The 18,223-nt window shown below is 34.4% G+C and overlaps 1 protein-coding gene across 1 annotated transcript in view; it reads left to right on the top strand.

Annotated features, from left to right (window-relative positions):
* Window positions 1-18,223, top strand: part of ANKRD13C (ankyrin repeat domain 13C) — an 80,088-nt gene that overhangs the window by 20,761 nt on the left and 41,104 nt on the right. Inside the window, exons 2-3 of the mRNA XM_029228895.1 lie at window positions 3,781-3,822; window positions 12,955-13,059. Of these exons, the coding sequence (XP_029084728.1) occupies window positions 3,781-3,822; window positions 12,955-13,059 (147 nt within the window). The remainder of the gene's footprint in view (window positions 1-3,780; window positions 3,823-12,954; window positions 13,060-18,223) is intronic.

Genomic DNA, 18,223 nt, shown 5'->3' on the forward strand with positions numbered 1-18,223 from the left:
CAATATAAAACATTATTGAGATATTTTACATTCTTGTTTTTCATACTAAGTCTTCAAAATCCCACTTATGGCACATCTCAGTTCAGACTAGCCACATTTCAAATACTCGGTAACCACATGTAGCTACCATATGGGACAGTGCATCTCTAGGATAACTACTAAAAGAATAGTAAAATAAAAAAAATATATACCTTCCATCCACAGATAAAAAACCAAAATGGAATAATGAAAATAATCAATTTAGAAGAAGGTAAGAAAGATGAGAAAAAGGAACATGGAACCAGCAGGACAAATAGAAAGCACAAAGCTGGATGGTAGATTGAACTCCAATAATATCAGTAAGTATAACATATGAGGCTGGATTAAATGCTCTGGTTAAAAGACAAATATTATCTTACTGTATGAAAAAACACCCAACTACATACAGTTGGAAACACATCTGAAATATAACAATATTGAAAGTGAGAGGAGTGAAAAATATATTCCATGTAAATATCAATCAAAAAATTTGGAATAGTTATATTAACATCATAGTAGGTTTAAAGCAGAAAACATCTGAGATAAAGAGAGGTGCTTCAAGATGAAAATCATTTGTTGAACTAGGAAAGTATAAGGATTTGATTTGTACTTAGTAACATAGCTGAAAATATATCAAGCAAAGTTGCTAGAAGTACAAGAAGACATAGAAACCCCCAATTACAGTGGGATATTTTTAACATTCCTCTTTCTTTAACACGCTGACAAAAAACCAGTAAGGATATAAAAGATATGAACAACACAAACTGGATCTAGTAGGTTTATATGAAATGCTGTACCCAAAACCCTTAAGATACATGTTCTTTTCAAGGTTACAGAAAACATTTACAAAAATTGACGAAACTTGACCATAAAGCAACTCTCAACATGTTTCATTGAGATTATACTGAGTCTGTTCTCTGATCACAGTGTAAGTAAACTAGAAATTATTAATAAAACGGTAAATATACTAGGAAATGGTAAAAAAATCAAACATTTAAGAATCCATTTCAAGAAATTAGAAAAAGAACAACTTAACTTGCTTAATTTCCCAAGTTGAGTCTATTTTACCCAAATAACATAGAAGAAAAGAAGTAATAAAAGAGCAAGAATTATTGAATTAAAACAGACATTAAGTAGCAACATGCCAAAACTTTGTTCTTTAAAAAAGTGCATAAAATTAATAAACCTCAGACTGATCAAAGAAAAAGAAAACACAAGTAACAAATGTGAATGAAAAGTGGGGCATCTGCATAAATTTTAATGTCATTAAAAAGTCATGGATATTGTGAACAAAATGTATGACAATAGGTGGCAATTTATATGACATGGACAGAATCCCTGAAAAATTTAATTTGTCAAAATGCACACAAAAAGGAATTAGAAAACATAAGTACTCTTGTTATTATTAAAGACAATGAATCCATAATAAAAATGTTCACTCAAAGGAAACTCCAAGGCTAGATGGTTTTACAAGTGTATTCGTGTAAACATTTAGGAAAAATTACACCAAAAGTTTTACAATTACATTACTTAATTATGGAAACATTTGAGTTTGCAACCCTTGCCTAAGGTAATGCCTGTTGCATTTTAGTGATCAGGTTTCTGTAACTATTTGATATTTTTAAGGTTTGTTTCTATAGTCAGAACTTTTTCTTATGCCTTCATTCACGAATGCTTATTGACTATTTTGAATGTTAGATGTGTATTGGAAGCATTTCATATATATAAATGAACAAAATATGTATCTGGTTATCCTGAGGTTAATGTCTAATGAAGGAGACAGATGTTTACACAAAAAATTTAAAGTACAGTTTAGTGTGAAAAGTGCTGTAATCAAAAGATGGGTATAGAGAGCTTTGGGAGCAGTGCAGAGGGACATCTGATTGTCTAGAGAAGACTTCAGTGAATAGGTGATGTTTGAGCTAAGCCCTAAAAGGTGAGTATTAACTTGCCAGGCAGATCGGGAAGGAATATTTAGGAAGGATTAATAAAATGTGTGAATATCGAGAACCTGGCTTATTGGAGAATTTATTGTATGCAGTTCAGGTGAAATACAGGGTAAGGAAGAAAATAGGAGAAGAAAGGAAGGTAAGGACATATCTCAAGAACCTTTTATGCCATGTTAAGGATAAAATATGGACCACTTCCAGCCTTTTAAGTGTAACATGGTCAAGTTTTTGTTTTAAAATTATTATTCCAATATAGAGAGGAGATTGAAATGGGGCAAAACTTGAGGCAGGGAGACTTGAAGGTTGTTGCAGTAGATATTCAGGTAAGGTGATGAGAACTTAAACTAGAAAAGAGGTGGGAATTAAGAATGATAATCCGAAGTAAAGGCTTTGGTTTTGGCATAGTGTTGAGCTTTTGTTTCTGGCACCAATTTGTCAACAAGTTTGTTTACTTTTTATGACTGCTTTTTGGTTTTGATAAATTGTCATAGAATGTGAATGCAAACTTATGAAAATAGTTCAATATTTAGAAAAGGTGGAAGACGATCTTATTCTAGACCAATAAAATTGGAAATTGATACTTATACATGTGGATTTCTTTTCTTGTTTTCTGGACCTGATCAGAAACAAAATAAATGTTTAAATTAACAAGGTACTGTTTTTAGTAAAACAGAAAATGTGTATCTTCTACAGACCCACCTAGGATTTAGCATTTTGAGACAGAAGAAATTGTTTACCTTTGCAATATACTTTTTTTTTAAATTGAAGTATAATTGTCATACAACATTTTATTACTTTCAAGTGTATAACAGTGATTTCATGTTTGTATAAAGTGAAATGATTACCACAAGAAGTCTGGTTAATATCCATAACCATACATAATTCAAAATATTTTTTTTTCTTGTGATGAGAACTTCTAAGATCTACTCTTAGCAACTTTCTAACATGCAGTATAATAATAGTCATGCTGTATATTACATCCCTGTGGCATTTTTTTGACTGAAAGTTTGTACCTTTTGATTCTCTTCACCCCTTTCGCCTACGCTCCCATTATCCACCTTTGGCAACCACCAGTTCATTCTCAGTATATATATATATTCATATATATTTAAAAGATTCCACATATAAATGAGATAATACAATATTTGTCTTTATCTGACTTATTTCACTTAGCATAATGCCCTCAGGGTCCATCTCTGTTGTTACAGATGGCAAGATGTTATTTTTTTTTTAATGGCTGAATAATATTCCACTGTGTGTGTGTGTGTGTGTGTGTACACATACACACTGATTTTCTTTATCCATTCATCTGTTGGTGGACACTTTGGTTGTTTCCATATCTTGGCTGTTGTAAATAATGCTGCAATGAACATAGGGGGTGCCTATATTTTTTCCAGTTAGTGTTTTCATTTTATTTATTAAAACTTGAGGACTGAGATTGGGACTTATTGATATTTATGAGCAAGGATGAGTATATATATAGTAAGGTACTTAAATTGTGTGATGAATGAACAAAGATTGATATAACAGAGAAATTAGCAGCAAAGGAATCTGACATCTGTTTGGAGAAGAAATCCCAAAAGCAAAATGGAAGCATTTTACGGGAGGTAGGGGGAAGAGGAGTAAGATACCTTGTGTTTAGAAAGCATGGCATCCTCTGACCCTCACTTTGCCACATAAGCAGGATCATTTTGTGGTCACATTATTTTTGCTTAAAATTTGTCAGTGAAATTTCTGAAGGAGCTGAAACCACCTTAAAATAATTTTTCTGATGTTTCTACACTAATTTAATTTATTTTTGCTTTTGTTTTAGGAAACACTCCTTTACATCTTGCTGTGATGTTAGGAAATAAAGGTTAGTAAATATTTTCTTTTTTTGTTTAACTTCACTCATGTATAGTCAGTTTAAATATTTTAAGATGAGTTTTACGTTTTGAGTTTTAAAAAATTCACTTGCTTACTTGATGTGCTAATTGAGTTTAGGATTCAGTATATTAAAAAACACAAATACTTTCTCATTTTTCATAGCACTTTTTTCAAAGAGTTAGTGGAAGTCTTGTACTAATCTTTATGCCTTTTGAAGCTTTTTTTTTTCTTGTTGGGTTATTTTATCAAGGAAGTAGAATTTCAGGAGACTCTTGTTTCCAAATATTAAGTTTTATTAATTATTGTAATACTTTTAATATTCAAAGAGTTTTATAAGATTCTTTAATATGGACTATTTTATATATCTAAACTCATAAGTCTAGATTTTTTATGGTAGATGATAATAAAAAGTTAGTACTTATTTATTCTCCAAAAAGAAAAAAGGAAAGCAACAACTCATAGGTGATTTAAAAGATCTACTTTTTAAGGCTATTCCTAGATGCAATAAGTCTTAGTTATCTGGATTCCCAGTAATCCTGGAAAGTGAGGATTCCAGATAGCTGATTGGCAACTTTTTGAGTGCTAGATTTTAAAATTTTGGATGTGTTTGATAAAAATCTTTGGAAAACATATACTCTTGAATTTTTAAACAGGCTAATTAATTTTTGTTAACACTTTTCTGATGATCTAGCTGTATCATTATGAACATCTATTATTGTTATATAGTGTAATGTGGCTGTTGCTGTAAACATTTGATCTGAATGTATGATGATCTGAAGGATGTTACTAGAACTTGCTTTGTTGAAAAAAAATTCTTTTGTTGGTTTGGTTTTAAGTTCTTGTGATTAGGTGAAGCATTTGATTTGTAGGAAATTTAATACTACATAAATTGGGGGCTCAAATCTTTATTTCTTTATTTAGTTATGTTATTTTTTTCTCCTTCTTACAAGGAAGAGACTCAGTCAAGTAACCTTTTTTTTTTTTTTTTTTTTTGCGGTACGCGGGCCTCTCACCGCTGGCGGCCTCTCCCGCTGCGGAGCACAGGCTCCGGACACGCAGGCCCAGCGGCCACGGCTCACGGGCCCAGCCGCTCCGCGGCACGCGGAACCACCCCCCCGCCCCGGACCGGGGCACGAACCCGCGCCGCCTGCAGCGGCAGGCGGACTCCCAACCACTGCGCCACCAGGGAAGCCCAGTCAAGTAACTTTTAAGTAAAGAGAGATTCATTAAGGTGCTACATATTATAGAAATTCAAGCTATGGGGACTAGCTATGTCTCAGGAAGAGAAGTAACCAAGACAGTCTGGGAGATCAGCCATCCTTTCTCCCTTCCTCCTCCCCCTGTCCTTCCTCCCTTCCGTCCTCTCTCTCCCCCTCCTTCCCTCCTCCCCCCGCCCCCACCCCCACCCCTGCAACCTTCCTCCTTCCTTCCCTTCGGATTTGTATATCCATCTATTTGTCCAACTATCAATCATCTATCATCTGTCTCTTATGGTGCATCTGCTGTTCTTTCTTTATATATGTATGTATATATATATATAATATATATATATATATATATATATAATATTCTCCCTTTTCTTGATTGACTTTTCTGTTTAGTGAAATTGACCATGACCCAAAATAACTGTTCTAGGTTCCTAAACCTTCAAGGCTTTCTGATTTCAGTGTTCTCCACCAAGTAGTTCAGTTTCTTAGGTTCCTGAATTTCTGAACAAAAAGTTTGATTGGTCTAGTTCATGTCGAGCCAAGTCACAGTGATGAGTGACTGGCAATCTCATGAATTGACTTTGGGATATATATTTACTCCTGTGAAGTTAGCTTTAGCTTGGCTGGCTTTGGGTGAGAGTTGGGAGTAGAAGAGGAAATCAGGAATACAGAGGAAGAATGTTTATCAGGAATATTGGCGGGGCAGACAATGATAGTCATCTTTAGTATAGCTACCTCGGTGAAAAGATATCAGATATAGTTAGCTAAATTTGAGCAGTTAAAACTTATGCTTTCTTTCAAAGAACATTCGATCAGAACTTTAGAAAATAACTGGAATGTATTCATTTACAATATGCTAGATGCTTTTTTTAGTGCTTTATGTATGTTTACTCATTTAACACAACAACCATGTGAGGAAGATACTATTATTATCCCTATTTTACAGATGAAAAAGTTAGCTCTGAGAAGTTAAGCAACTTTCCCAGGGTAAAGTAGCAGAGTTTTGACTTGAACTGGGAGTATCTTGTTCCAGAGCCTGGATTCCTGATTATTATGGTGAATTGCCTTTCTCTCTTTTCACTGTGAACCATTCAAAAAGGAAATGGTCTAAATCAAAGTTAGCTAACATGCATCGTGCTTCCCTCCTGTTTTCGTGGAAAATATAGTTAATTTGATGCCAAGTCTGATTGCTATTCTAAATTTAGCACTTTAATAGTAAATATGGATTTGCCAGGATTCAAATATGAAATTAAACATATCTACCATCCTAGGTCTAAGTGTTCTAATTTTCAGTAGCGGTATTGTTAGGTTTCATCATAGGATTGTATCAGCCTATCCAAAATGTGCTTCACAGAATTAGTTTCATTGGATATTGATAAGTTTTTAGAGGAAAATAGTGTTTCCAGGTCAAATTGATTCTGAAAATAGTGAGTTAATAAGTTTTAAGCAGTTTTGTTTATTGTGGACCTTCTTAGAACTTTTGATATGCTAATATTCATTGTGACCTTCTGAATTGGAGCCTTCTGTTGGATATAGAGTCATTGTTCCCATAGTTATTTGGTATTTTCTCTTTTTCACAAGTATCTTGAGGAACTAGAGTTCTGTCTAACATATTTTGGGAAACACTTGGTTAGATGATTCAGGATCTGCAAATAATGTCAGTATTTGCTCTTCCTGAGTCTTTTTCATGTAGAGTAGGTGCAGCCATTAATATACTGATCAATTTATAATTTTCCATTTACATTTTTCCAGTTGAATACTCTTTTTTGCTTTTTTCTTTTTGACCTTTTAATATTTTTGATATTTGGTTGCATAGGAGTGAGATTGAAATATGTAGTGGAAGATAAAACATCTACCTTATACTTAATTCTGTAAAGCAATTTTACATTATACCATTGTTCAATCTGTGCCACTTTTATCTTCTCCTTTAGAGATATACTATGCCTTTAGTGACTTCACTGTTGAAGGGCACTTTCTGTTTGTATACTTGTTTGTAAACACAGTAAAAATTCCCAGGGTATTCAAATATTTGTTGACTGAATTAAAGAGAGATACCCTATGACTTATACACCTTTATTTACTTCTCTCACTCATCTTAACCTACTGAATAACCTTATTTTTCACCATTGATGTCTGATTTTTTCTGAATTTCTGAGTCTATTGACCATGTTTACCATGTTGGCTGGCAAGTTTTTCAACTATGCATTTGAATTGAAATGGAGAAAAACATACTTAAAAGATTTCAGGAATCTTGAGGTGAACTAGAAAACTAACCTTTAATTCTTATTCTTTTGGTTAGACATCAGAAAAAATTCTTCAAACCAGTTGCTGCAACTTTTAATTTATTCTCAGTTTTTTTTGGAGCTGCAGTTTTCCTTTTTTTTTCTGAAATAAGTCTAGAATTAGTATGATTTTTCACTTTCATAAGGGTCTCTCTGAATATTCTGTTTTGTTCCCAGTTGTCCTATTTATCCCATTCACTCTCTTTATATTTTGTCACCTGTATAGCTCTGGTATATTTATATGTGATTTCTGTTTATCATAATTGCATTTTGTTTAGACTCCTCAAGTCATAACTTCTTTGTGGTGCATTTGTGCATTTTTAAGCCTTACTGCCTGGTTGTTAACTACCTTTTTTTCTTATTATTCATTGTTACAGTTGCTGAGAGAAGGCATTTGATTGTTCCAGCTTTTTTGTTTTTTTTTTTTAATGTATGAGACTAGGTCAGAGATCATGGCATATCTATGATTTTCTGGCTTTTCATTAGTTGCTCATTTCTACATCAGTTGAGTTGCGATGTAAGCGAAAGGCCTGTGGCAGGGTCTGTGGCGTATGAGAAAACGGTTGACATCTTTAACGTATATATAAATCATACCAGTTCTATACCTTAGTTTATGCAATTGGTATATTGCTTTAGATACTGTTGTGCATCTTCCTTTTTAATATTTTTAAACTAATATTTTTTCTTTAATGATTTTTAGGTTATTAATACATGCTTGATGAAACAATTGAAATAATACAGTATAAAGATGTATATAAAAAGCATCATCTCTCCTACATTTTTTCTGATGTAATTAACATTAATAGCCTAGTGGGCATCCTTGCACACCTTCCTCCTTGTAATACAGGGGCTTAGTTTGTTTTTACTGAAGTTGAATCACTGCATCTAGTACTTTGCCATGTTTTTCCTTTCACTCAAAAGTTTATCATGAAATACAAAGTCTGTAGATATCTATCCATGTTCATGTTCCCCAACTTCTTTATTTATGCACACAAACACATATTTACATAAAACCCTCTGGTAGGTTTCTTTAGGAGAGTGTCCATTTTATTTATTTATGTATTTATTTATTTTTGATTCTTTTCTTTGGGGGGGAATATAATTGCCTTACAGTGTTGTGTTAGTTTCTGCTGTACAACAAAGTGAATCAGCTATACGTATACATATATCCGCATATCTCCTCCCTCTTGAGCCTCCCTCCCACCCCGCACCCCCCCAACCCCCACCGTCCCACCCCTCTAGGTCATCGCAGAGCACTGAGCTGAGCTCCCTGTGCTGTACAGCAGCTTCCTACTAGCTATCTGTTTTACACATGGTAGTGTATATATGCCAATGCTACTCTCTCAATTCGTTCCACCCTCCCTTTCTCCCCCTGTGTCCACAAGTCTGTTCTCTACTTCTGCACCTCTTTTCCTGTTCTGCAAATAGGTTCATCAGTACCATTTTTCTAGATTCCATATATATGCGCTAATATACGATATTTGTTTTTCTCTTTCTGACTTACTTCACTCTGTATGACAGACTCTAGGTTTATCCACATCACTACATACGAGCCAGTTCCGTTCCTTTTTATGGCTGAGTAATATTCCATTGTATATATGTGCCACATCTTCTTTATCCATTCATCTGTCGATGGACATTTAGGTTGCTGCCATGTCCTGGCTATTGTAGATAGTGCTGCAGTGAACATTGGGGTGCATGTGTCTTTTTGAATTATGGTTTTCTCAGGGTATATGCCCAGTAGTGGGATTGCTGAGTCATAGGGTAGTTCTATTTTTAATTTTTTAAGGAACCTCCATACAGTTCTCCATAGTGGCTGTATCAATTTACATTCCCACCAACAGTGCAAAAGGGTTCACTTTTCTCCACACCCTCTCCAGCATTTATGGTTTGTAGATTTTTTGATGATGGCCATTCTGACCGGTGTGAGGTGATACCTCATTGTGGTTTTTTTTGCATTTCTCTAATAATTACTGATGTTAATTTTTTCATGTGTTTGTTGGCCATCTGTATGTCTTCTTTGGAGAAATGTCTATTTAGGTCTTCTAGAGGGTCCATTTTATTTATATATTAAAAAAAAATTCTTTTTAGCTGGTCTCTCTATCATCTTCTCTCCTTATTAACCCCCTTCTCCCATTAAACATGGTAATCCGTGTTAACAGCCTGCTAGGTATTCTTCCATACTGTTCTCCATGCTTATTATTATATACAAATATGTGTGTATGTATCTAAACATACATTCATATGTGTAGTTTTTATTTATTCCTTTATAAAAACATGTGATCATAATATACTTCTCCACTGAGCAGATATATTATTTAGCAGTGCAATGTAGACATTTCTTTCAGTCTATTGGGATGACTTAAATTCATTCTTGTTTTTAATATTTGTCTTTTTTATTCATTTTTTTCTTTCAATGCTTTATTATGAATAATTTCAGATATACAGAGAAACTGAAGGATTATCACTATAAGCATTCAAATACTCTCTACCTAGCTTCAATAATTGTTCACATTTTATCATTTGCTGTATTTTTCTCTTTATCTTAGTGTTTTATATGTATATATATATATATATATATATATATATATATTTTACTGTTTTTGCTGTAATATTTGAAAACTAGATGTAAGCATCATGACATTTTACCACCAAATACTTCAGCATGCATCTGTAAGAATAAGGACATTGTCTATCATGACCACAATATCATTATCACACCTAAGAAAGATAATAATATTGTTATAATATCTGATATCCAATCCATATTTAAATTTCTCCAGTTGTTCGAAAAATGTCTTCTATAGGTGTTTTATATTGAATCAAGATCTGATTGGGATTCACTCATTACATTTGGTTGTTTGTTTCAGATAATCTAGAAAAGTTTGCCCACCTTTTTTCCCCCTTCCTTTGTACCTGACTTTTTGAAGTGTCTTCCCCAGTTAATTTGTAGAATGTCTCCCATCTCAGTTTTGCCTGATTATTTTCTCATAATGTTATTTAACTTGTTCCTTATACTCTGTTTTTTCTATGGATCAAAAATTAAGTATCAATGCTTTATTAGATTCAGGTTAAACATTTCTGGAAAGAATACTGCAGAGGCATATGAACTTTATATTGTATCACATTAGGAAACATAATTTTAAGTTATCCCAGTATTACTGCCACTAAGTTTTTTGGGTTTTTTTTGCGGTATGCGGGCCTCTCACTGTTGTGGCCTCTCCCGTTGCAGAGCGCAGGCTCAGCGGCCATGGCTCACGGGCCCAGCCGCTCCGCGGCATGTGGGATCCTCCCGGACCGGGACACGAACCCGTGTCCCCTGCATTGGCAGGCGGACTCTCAACCACTGCGCCACCAGGGAAGCCCTGCCACTAAGTTTTGATCACTTGTTTGAGATGATGATCTTCAGCTATCTCTACTGTAAAGGAACACTTTTCATTTTATTAAGTAATCTTGGGATGATACTTTAAGTAAATATCCTATTTCCCAGCACATAGCCTTTTACCTAGTGACTTTAGCATTCATTGAGGTCCTTTGCCTATATCAGTTTTTACATTGTCGTTATTGCTGATTTTCTAGTTTTATCATTTCTTCTACATTTATTAGCAGTCATTCTTCTATAAAGGAGAGCTCATTGTCCTCTCATTTTTTGATGTCATTATGGGCCTATTAATTTTTTTTTGTTTAATGTGTTGTAACTAGTCATTATTCTTTTTGATGCTCAGTTTCTCAAATTTGGCCAGTGGCTGACCATTCAGGTGGCTCCTTTGTCCTTTTGACTCTATTCTTTAAAAATGCCTGCATGTTATTAGTCCAGGGATATAGAAGCATCATACTTTAGTCAGTCATTCTCCCATGATGGATATTCATATTTGCATTATAAATAATCCTAAAATAAACATTCATGTACATATATTCTTATATATTACTAGCAGACTTTCTTAAACACCTTTGTGAAATTTCTGTATTTATTTTACTTTATTCTGATATAATTTCCTGCTAATGTAGATATTCCTTCTATTACTAGGAATAGTGCTAAAACAGTGCCATTCTTCCTCCACCTCAGCCCACTTGTATTACATTACAACTGTCATAACACCTTTATTTCCTTCAGAGCACTTATCATTATCTTTTTTTATTAGTTTACTTAATTATATTTTAATATTGGAGCTCTCTGATAGCAAGATCTTATCTTTCTTCTCACTACTTATATCCAGGACCTAGTACTTAGAATTGGCATATAATAGGCACTTGGTAAATATTTGCTAAAAGACTGATTGAATGAATGAATCATTCATTTAGGGAATTTAGGTTGGATAGCCATCCTAAATTTCCCATGAGCCTTGGTTTCAAATGTTTTTCTGCCTGTTAATATGCTTTGTATTTTGAATTAAAAACAAATTTCCTCAATGTATACAAGTGTCTATACCTTAGACTTTTTTTTTCTTTTGTAGGAAACTTTTATTCATGTTGTCATATATTATGTTCTTATTTTAAGACTCGGTTCAGATTACCAAGTATCCTGTGTTAAATGTTGGATATGCCCCAGCCACTGGAGTTGGGAACAGTAAATACTATATAAACAAAACAATTGAAACCACACAATCCATTGATGAAGTACTATGTACATTAATTTTCCCATGAATAACTGGAAACGTTGAGAGCAATGATTTATACCCACCACCCCTGAACTTATCAGCCAAGATCCAAGAGGCCAGAGATCCCTCGGTGCTTCCTAAAATATCCAGTGTTGGGAATTCCCTGGCAGTCCAGTGGTTAGGACTCCATGCTTCCACTGCAGGGGGCGTGGGTTCGATCCCTGATCCCTGGTCCGGGAACTAATATCCTGCATGCCTCAGGACACGGCCCCCCACCCCCCAAAAAAAGGAAGAGATAAAAGAAAAATCCAGTGGTTTGGGAACTGTGTCCTGAGCATAGATTTTTCTTATATGTAATTATTCTGTCACTTGTGGCACAGTCTTCAGTGTTCCCCTTAAGTTTCAGTGGGTGACTGTGCCTGGGCTGGATGGGGAGCTTAGTATACCTTAGACTTTGTTTGATTACTAGAAGGACTGTCTGGATTTGTCCTTGTAGTCATAAACAAGTTTTTGTCCCTTTTGGGTGTTTTTCTGAAATAAACGAATTGTAAAATTTGAAAAATAAGGGTTTGTGGAAATGTTAGTGATTCTTTTTGAGAATACTTTTTTTTCCCCTGAAATAAATAATGAGCTTTCCATTTGACCTTGCAGATGTACAAATCCTCTTTTGGGTCTTATTAGATAGTAGAAATTTTTAGGTAAATTACTCTTGAGATTCTTGGGCTGTCTTTTATAGTATGGAAACATTCTCAAAATACCCTTGGGAACAATTATTAGGGAATATAATAGTTTCTTTGCAGAGAGATCCAATTTATTTTTAGGTAATAGAATAGATACTTCTTGAATCTAAGGATCTGAAATAACCTGGTTTAGATACAGAGGAATTTTAAAAATTATTTAATTCTCTATAGTATAGTACTTATATCATAGATCTATTATATTAACTTGATTTCTTGAATTTTTACATGAGTTTTTAATTTAGAGATTCTGAAATTTGCATGATGTTTGACGTTATCACCATTTTATGTTTCAGAATGTGCCCATTTACTTTTGGCTCACAATGCTCCAGTAAAGGTGAAAAATGCTCAGGGATGGAGCCCGCTGGCGGAAGCCATCAGTTATGGAGATAGACAGATGAGTAAGCAATATAAATTACTATTGTTGATATGTATTCTAAAACTATGAAGTGATGCATTTGAGATATTTGTCATTCAGCGTAACTTTCCATACTATAAGAAGTTTGCAGTTACTTACAAACTTATATATGAATTATTCATGACTTTATATATATATAATTACCATATATATTATATATAAATGTACCTAAGTAAAAATATATGTAGACATACAACATTATATTCGTTTCAGTAGTACAACATATTGATTATTTGTATGTATTGTGAAATGATCACCACAATAAATCTAGTTAACATCTATCACCATACATAGTTACAGTACTTCTATTTTTCTTGTGATGAGAACTTTTAAGATATACTCTTTTACAACTTTCATATATGCAGTACAGTGTTGTTAACTATAGTCAACATGCTGTACGTTGCATCCGCATGACTTATTTCTTTTATAACTAGAAGTTGGTACCTTTTGACTCCCTTTATCTGTCTGTTCCCTGCACCCCATCCCTGACCGTTGGTGGCTCCAGTTCTTATCTATACTGAGACCTAGCTGTCTTTTGTCTCTCCAGGACTTACTCATAGTTTATACAGATTTTCATTGTGGTATATTTATGTTAGGGTAGTTTTAGGAATTCTATCAGACTCGGTCTTATTTTTGTAGCACATCAAAAGTTAGTTTGGAGGGAAAGAGACAGCAGTCTTTGTTGGTTTGCAGTCTTACCAGGACCTGGCAGTCTTCTTCATTTGGGTCTCAACTTTATATTTCTTTTCCCAACTCGTTAAGTAGATTACCTTCTCTTATATGTTTTCAAAGTGGTCCATTATTTTCCTTTGCAGCACTCAGCACACTTCCAAATAACTGTTCAATGTCTTTTCCCTACACTGTATCCTGATGGTATAATCTTTGTGAGGACTCAAGTCATGAGTATGTTTTCTTATTCATCCTTTCATTTCTGGCTCCTAGAACAAAGAAAATTAAAACTGCAAAGAAAATTTGAGATTAATCGAGAATTAACATTTTTCTGAAAAGTATTATATTAAGATTTTTATTTACTATAACTCTCCTGAGATGTTCAAAACTTTAAAATATTTTTTTCTTTTAAGAAAGTAATAACATTTGTTGTAGAAAATTAGGAAATTATTGAAGAACAAAAGGAAATAATTTCACCCAGAGAGTTATTATATTTTCTTCTAGTTTCTTTTTCTAGTCATGTTACTTTCCTATTTAAAACCCTTTAAAAATTCTTATTCTTAAGATGAAGATGAAAATCTCTAGCTTGGTTTATAAGATCTAGTATGATAATGTCAGTTTTTAATCTCCATCCTTATCTTGTTCTTTCCACATGGTTTCTGTATGTCAGCTCTGCTGGCTTTTCAGTTTCTTATATTCACACATCCTTCCCCTTCTGCCCCAGCTCCTTATAATTCTTCAGATCTCAGTTCAAGTACAAGGAAGCTTTCTCTGCCCGTATACTATGCCAGAATTCTACCTGTCACTTTCATTAAGCAGTAAGCTTCATTTAGAGTAGGGATTGTCTGTTTGTCTCTTAAGTACTTATCAGGTGCATTGGAAACGTAGTAGGAATGTGCAATTAGCTTTGACATTGAGGAACTCATCTTAGTTGGGGGAGAGAAACCAATGAATATTCTGCAGTATTCTGAAGTATTCACAAAGTACTAGAGGAAAAAAGATGAGGGAGAAAGTAATTTCAGTTTTGGCAAGGCGTTTGGTTTATTTAAGCTGAGTCTCAAAGGATTTTAGGAGTTAATAATTAGGTGGGGAAGGACATTCTAGCCTATGACAGCAGAATATATATAAAGCATGGAAATGTAAAGAACAAGGCACGTTTTAGGGAACAATGTATATTTCAGTGTGGCTCCCTAAATGAGGCTACATGGCAACCATGGGTGAAGGGGTGAAGTGTAGTTTTGAGAGATGAAGTTTGATGGTAAAGGAGCCACACTGACTGAGATGAGCTTTTCAAGGTTTTAATCTCAACCTCCAGTCACTGTAAAACCTCAGAAGACTTTAAAGCAGGAATTGACATTATTAGATAAGCCTGAAAACTGTTTGAGTAGGGAGGCAAGAGATTTTTAGAAAAATAATCTTTAGAACAAATATGGTAAACTTGACTTAAAGAAGAGACAGTGTGTTTAGAAAAGTAAGGGATAGATTAGAAGGATAAATGAAGGAATCTACAGTGGTTGATTATCTCTTGGATACTGGTAGTAATGGAAGGATTCAGAGTAATTCCAAAGCCTTTATCATGGATTAATGGCTATCTCATTAATTAATTGATATACAGAAAATAGGAAAAAGAACAGTATGGATTTTAATTGATTTGGTGTTAGGTTTGTTGAGTTTGAGTTTTCTGTAGTATATGCAGGTGGAACTGTACAAGTAAGAAGTAGGAGATAATTAGACTGGAGCACAGAAGGAAGTGGAAGGCAGAAGATACACATTTAAGTAATACTTGGAGCAGTAGGGCATAGCTCCAAAAACTTCAGACGCAAAAAACTGAAAACTTTACAAGTACTCTATATGGGAGAAGAAGGAAAGAGAAAGTTAAGTTAGTTGTGTTTTTTTGGAGTTCTTCATTTGAGTCTTTGTATGAATTCTGCCTAATATCATCCAAATCCTCTAAAGCTGATTTTATTTTCATTATCAATCACTGTTAATAAGATCCTTACAGTATGGGAGTACAAATATTGACCCTCCCCCCAAATATGATGGTAATTTTGTCTAATTGTGTTTTTTTATATAAATTTATTTATTTTATTTTATTTATTTTTGCCTGCTTTGGGTCTTAGTTGCTGCGGGCAGGCTTTTTCTAGTCGTGGTGACCAGGGGCGACTCTTCGTTGTGGTGCACGGGCTTATTATTGTGGTGGCTTCTCTTGTTGCGGAGCACAGGCTCGAGGCGCGTGGGTTCAGTAGTTGTGGCACACAGGCTCAGTAGTTGTGGCTCGCGGACTCTAGAGTGCAGGCTCAGTAGTTGTGGCACATGGGCTTAGTTGCTCTGCGGCACGTGGGATCTTCCCGGACCAGGGATCGAACCCATGTCCCCTGCATTGGCAGGTGGATTCTTTTTTTTTTTTTGCGGTACGCGGGCCTCTCACTGTTGTGGCCTCTCCCGTTGCGGAGCACAGGCTCTCAATGCGCAGGCTCAGCGGCCATGGCTCATGGGCCTAGCCACTCCGCGGCATGTGGGATCTTCCTGGACCGGGGCACGAACCCGTGTCCCCTGCATCGGCAGGTGGACTCTCAACCACTGCGCCACCAGGCAAGCCCGGCAGGGGGATTCTTAACCACTGCACTACCAGGGAAGTCCCTGTCTAATTGTGTTCTGAGTGTTCATTTCTGCTTCCACAAGTGACGTTATTTTTAATGTGAAGTCTCATAGAACAGGAATTTCTTTGCATACATTACTATGCTATATACAGTTGTTGTCACTACGTTTTTAATAATGTTTGGTCATTTTAACATAATTTTCTATTTACTAAATGTCTTCAGTCAATTACAGTATATTTAGTTAATGGAAACGATATGACTTCTGCTTTTCATTGATATCTTTTCTATTTAGGAAATTAATTCTTTTTGTTCTTTATGTCAACAGGGGTCTGTTTGAATTTGAAGGCAAGGTAGATTGAATAAACATTTATTAAAGTATTTGCCTTTATAGTGGAGAAGAATTATAAAAAGAATTCTACTACATTTAGGTAATATCGCTTTGATATTAAAGTTAAATTATAATGAACATGAAGGTTAACCAGATTCATATAAATTTGAATCTGTAAAGAACCCTAATGTTTATATAGGTCATTGGTTCTCACACTATTTGGATTTTATAGACCAGAAAAGAATTTTATTAAAGGATTGTTGTAGAGTAGCTGACTTTTTCACTTTAGCATATAAGAACTTTAAAAGTACTTTCTTCTGTGATCACAATTTCATTAAAAAAAAAAAAGACACTTTGAAACCAAAAATGAAAGAATAGTCCTTAAATTAAAAAAAAGTATATAATGTATAAAGAAAAAGAAATCCACCCTGGTACCCAGTTTTTTCATTTGGCTGCATATCACTGGAAACGAACAGTTGGCCACTGAAATGTAGACTTGTGTTTGGGAACTGCTGACCGAGATCACAGGTAGTGTGTAACTGAAACTAGGTCCCGTGTTCCCTGACTTTTAGGTCTCATCCTCTTCTGTCCCAAAAGACCTTTAGTAATTTAAACATTGCTCTTTGATTTTTGGCTTTTAAAAATACATTGGGATTAAAGTTAGACCTGTGGTTAAAAATAAATGTAGATTCTACTATTTCTCATATTCTCCCTGAGCTTTTCCTAATTTGGCCTTTGTGGACAAAACAAATCTGATTTAATTTTATTACTGTCTTCTTTCCACATTATTTTCCCCCCAACCTTATACTTCCCTTATACTTCTGTATTCCATATAAGACATTAAGTAGTTTATAAGAGTGCATACTGTAAAATAGTAAGAATAATAGTATTTTTATTTGTTTGTATGTATACATATGTATATGAAAACAGGACCAGGAGGAAATCAGCATGTATTGATGTATACATTTTATCCCCCTCTGTACATTTTTTCATCTTATTTCATTCAAGGCTAATATTTTCCCTTATTTCAATAAATGTTAGGGATTGATTTTGCTAGTTAATTTTAGACCTTTATTCTAATAAACAAAACTTATACTTACCTACTTGCAGGCACAGTAGTAAGCAATTTATATAGAGCCTCTATAGTAACTCCATGTAGCAGATTTCACTTTATTCTTAATTGACATATGAAAAAAAGAAACTGAAGTTTAGGGAAATTAAGTAAGTGTTCCATGTTTATACAGCTAATAAGTAGTAATGCTGTGGTTTGCGCTTAGGCAATTTGTCTAAATCTCCATCTCTTAACTGTTGAGAAGACGCTCTGGGGGGTTTCAGGTTTTATTAGAGTCAAAAGTTCTTTTCACAGATAGAGTAGGATTCATTTTAGTATTTTTTATGCTATGTTGGTGGTATGTGAGAGTACAGCCTCAAGTGAAAGAAGAACAGATGCAACTGGTAACAATTGCAGATAATTACATTTTTAGAAAAATAATGTCCAGTGGGATTTTTGAGATCTATCTTTGAGATCATCTTTTAGATCAGTGTTGACA

The sequence above is a fragment of the Monodon monoceros genome, unplaced genomic scaffold, assembly GCF_005190385.1.
Source record: "Monodon monoceros isolate NGI ecotype Baffin Bay Population unplaced genomic scaffold, NGI_Narwhal_1 Super_Scaffold_18, whole genome shotgun sequence".
NCBI classification, from domain to species: Eukaryota; Metazoa; Chordata; class Mammalia; order Artiodactyla; family Monodontidae; genus Monodon; species Monodon monoceros.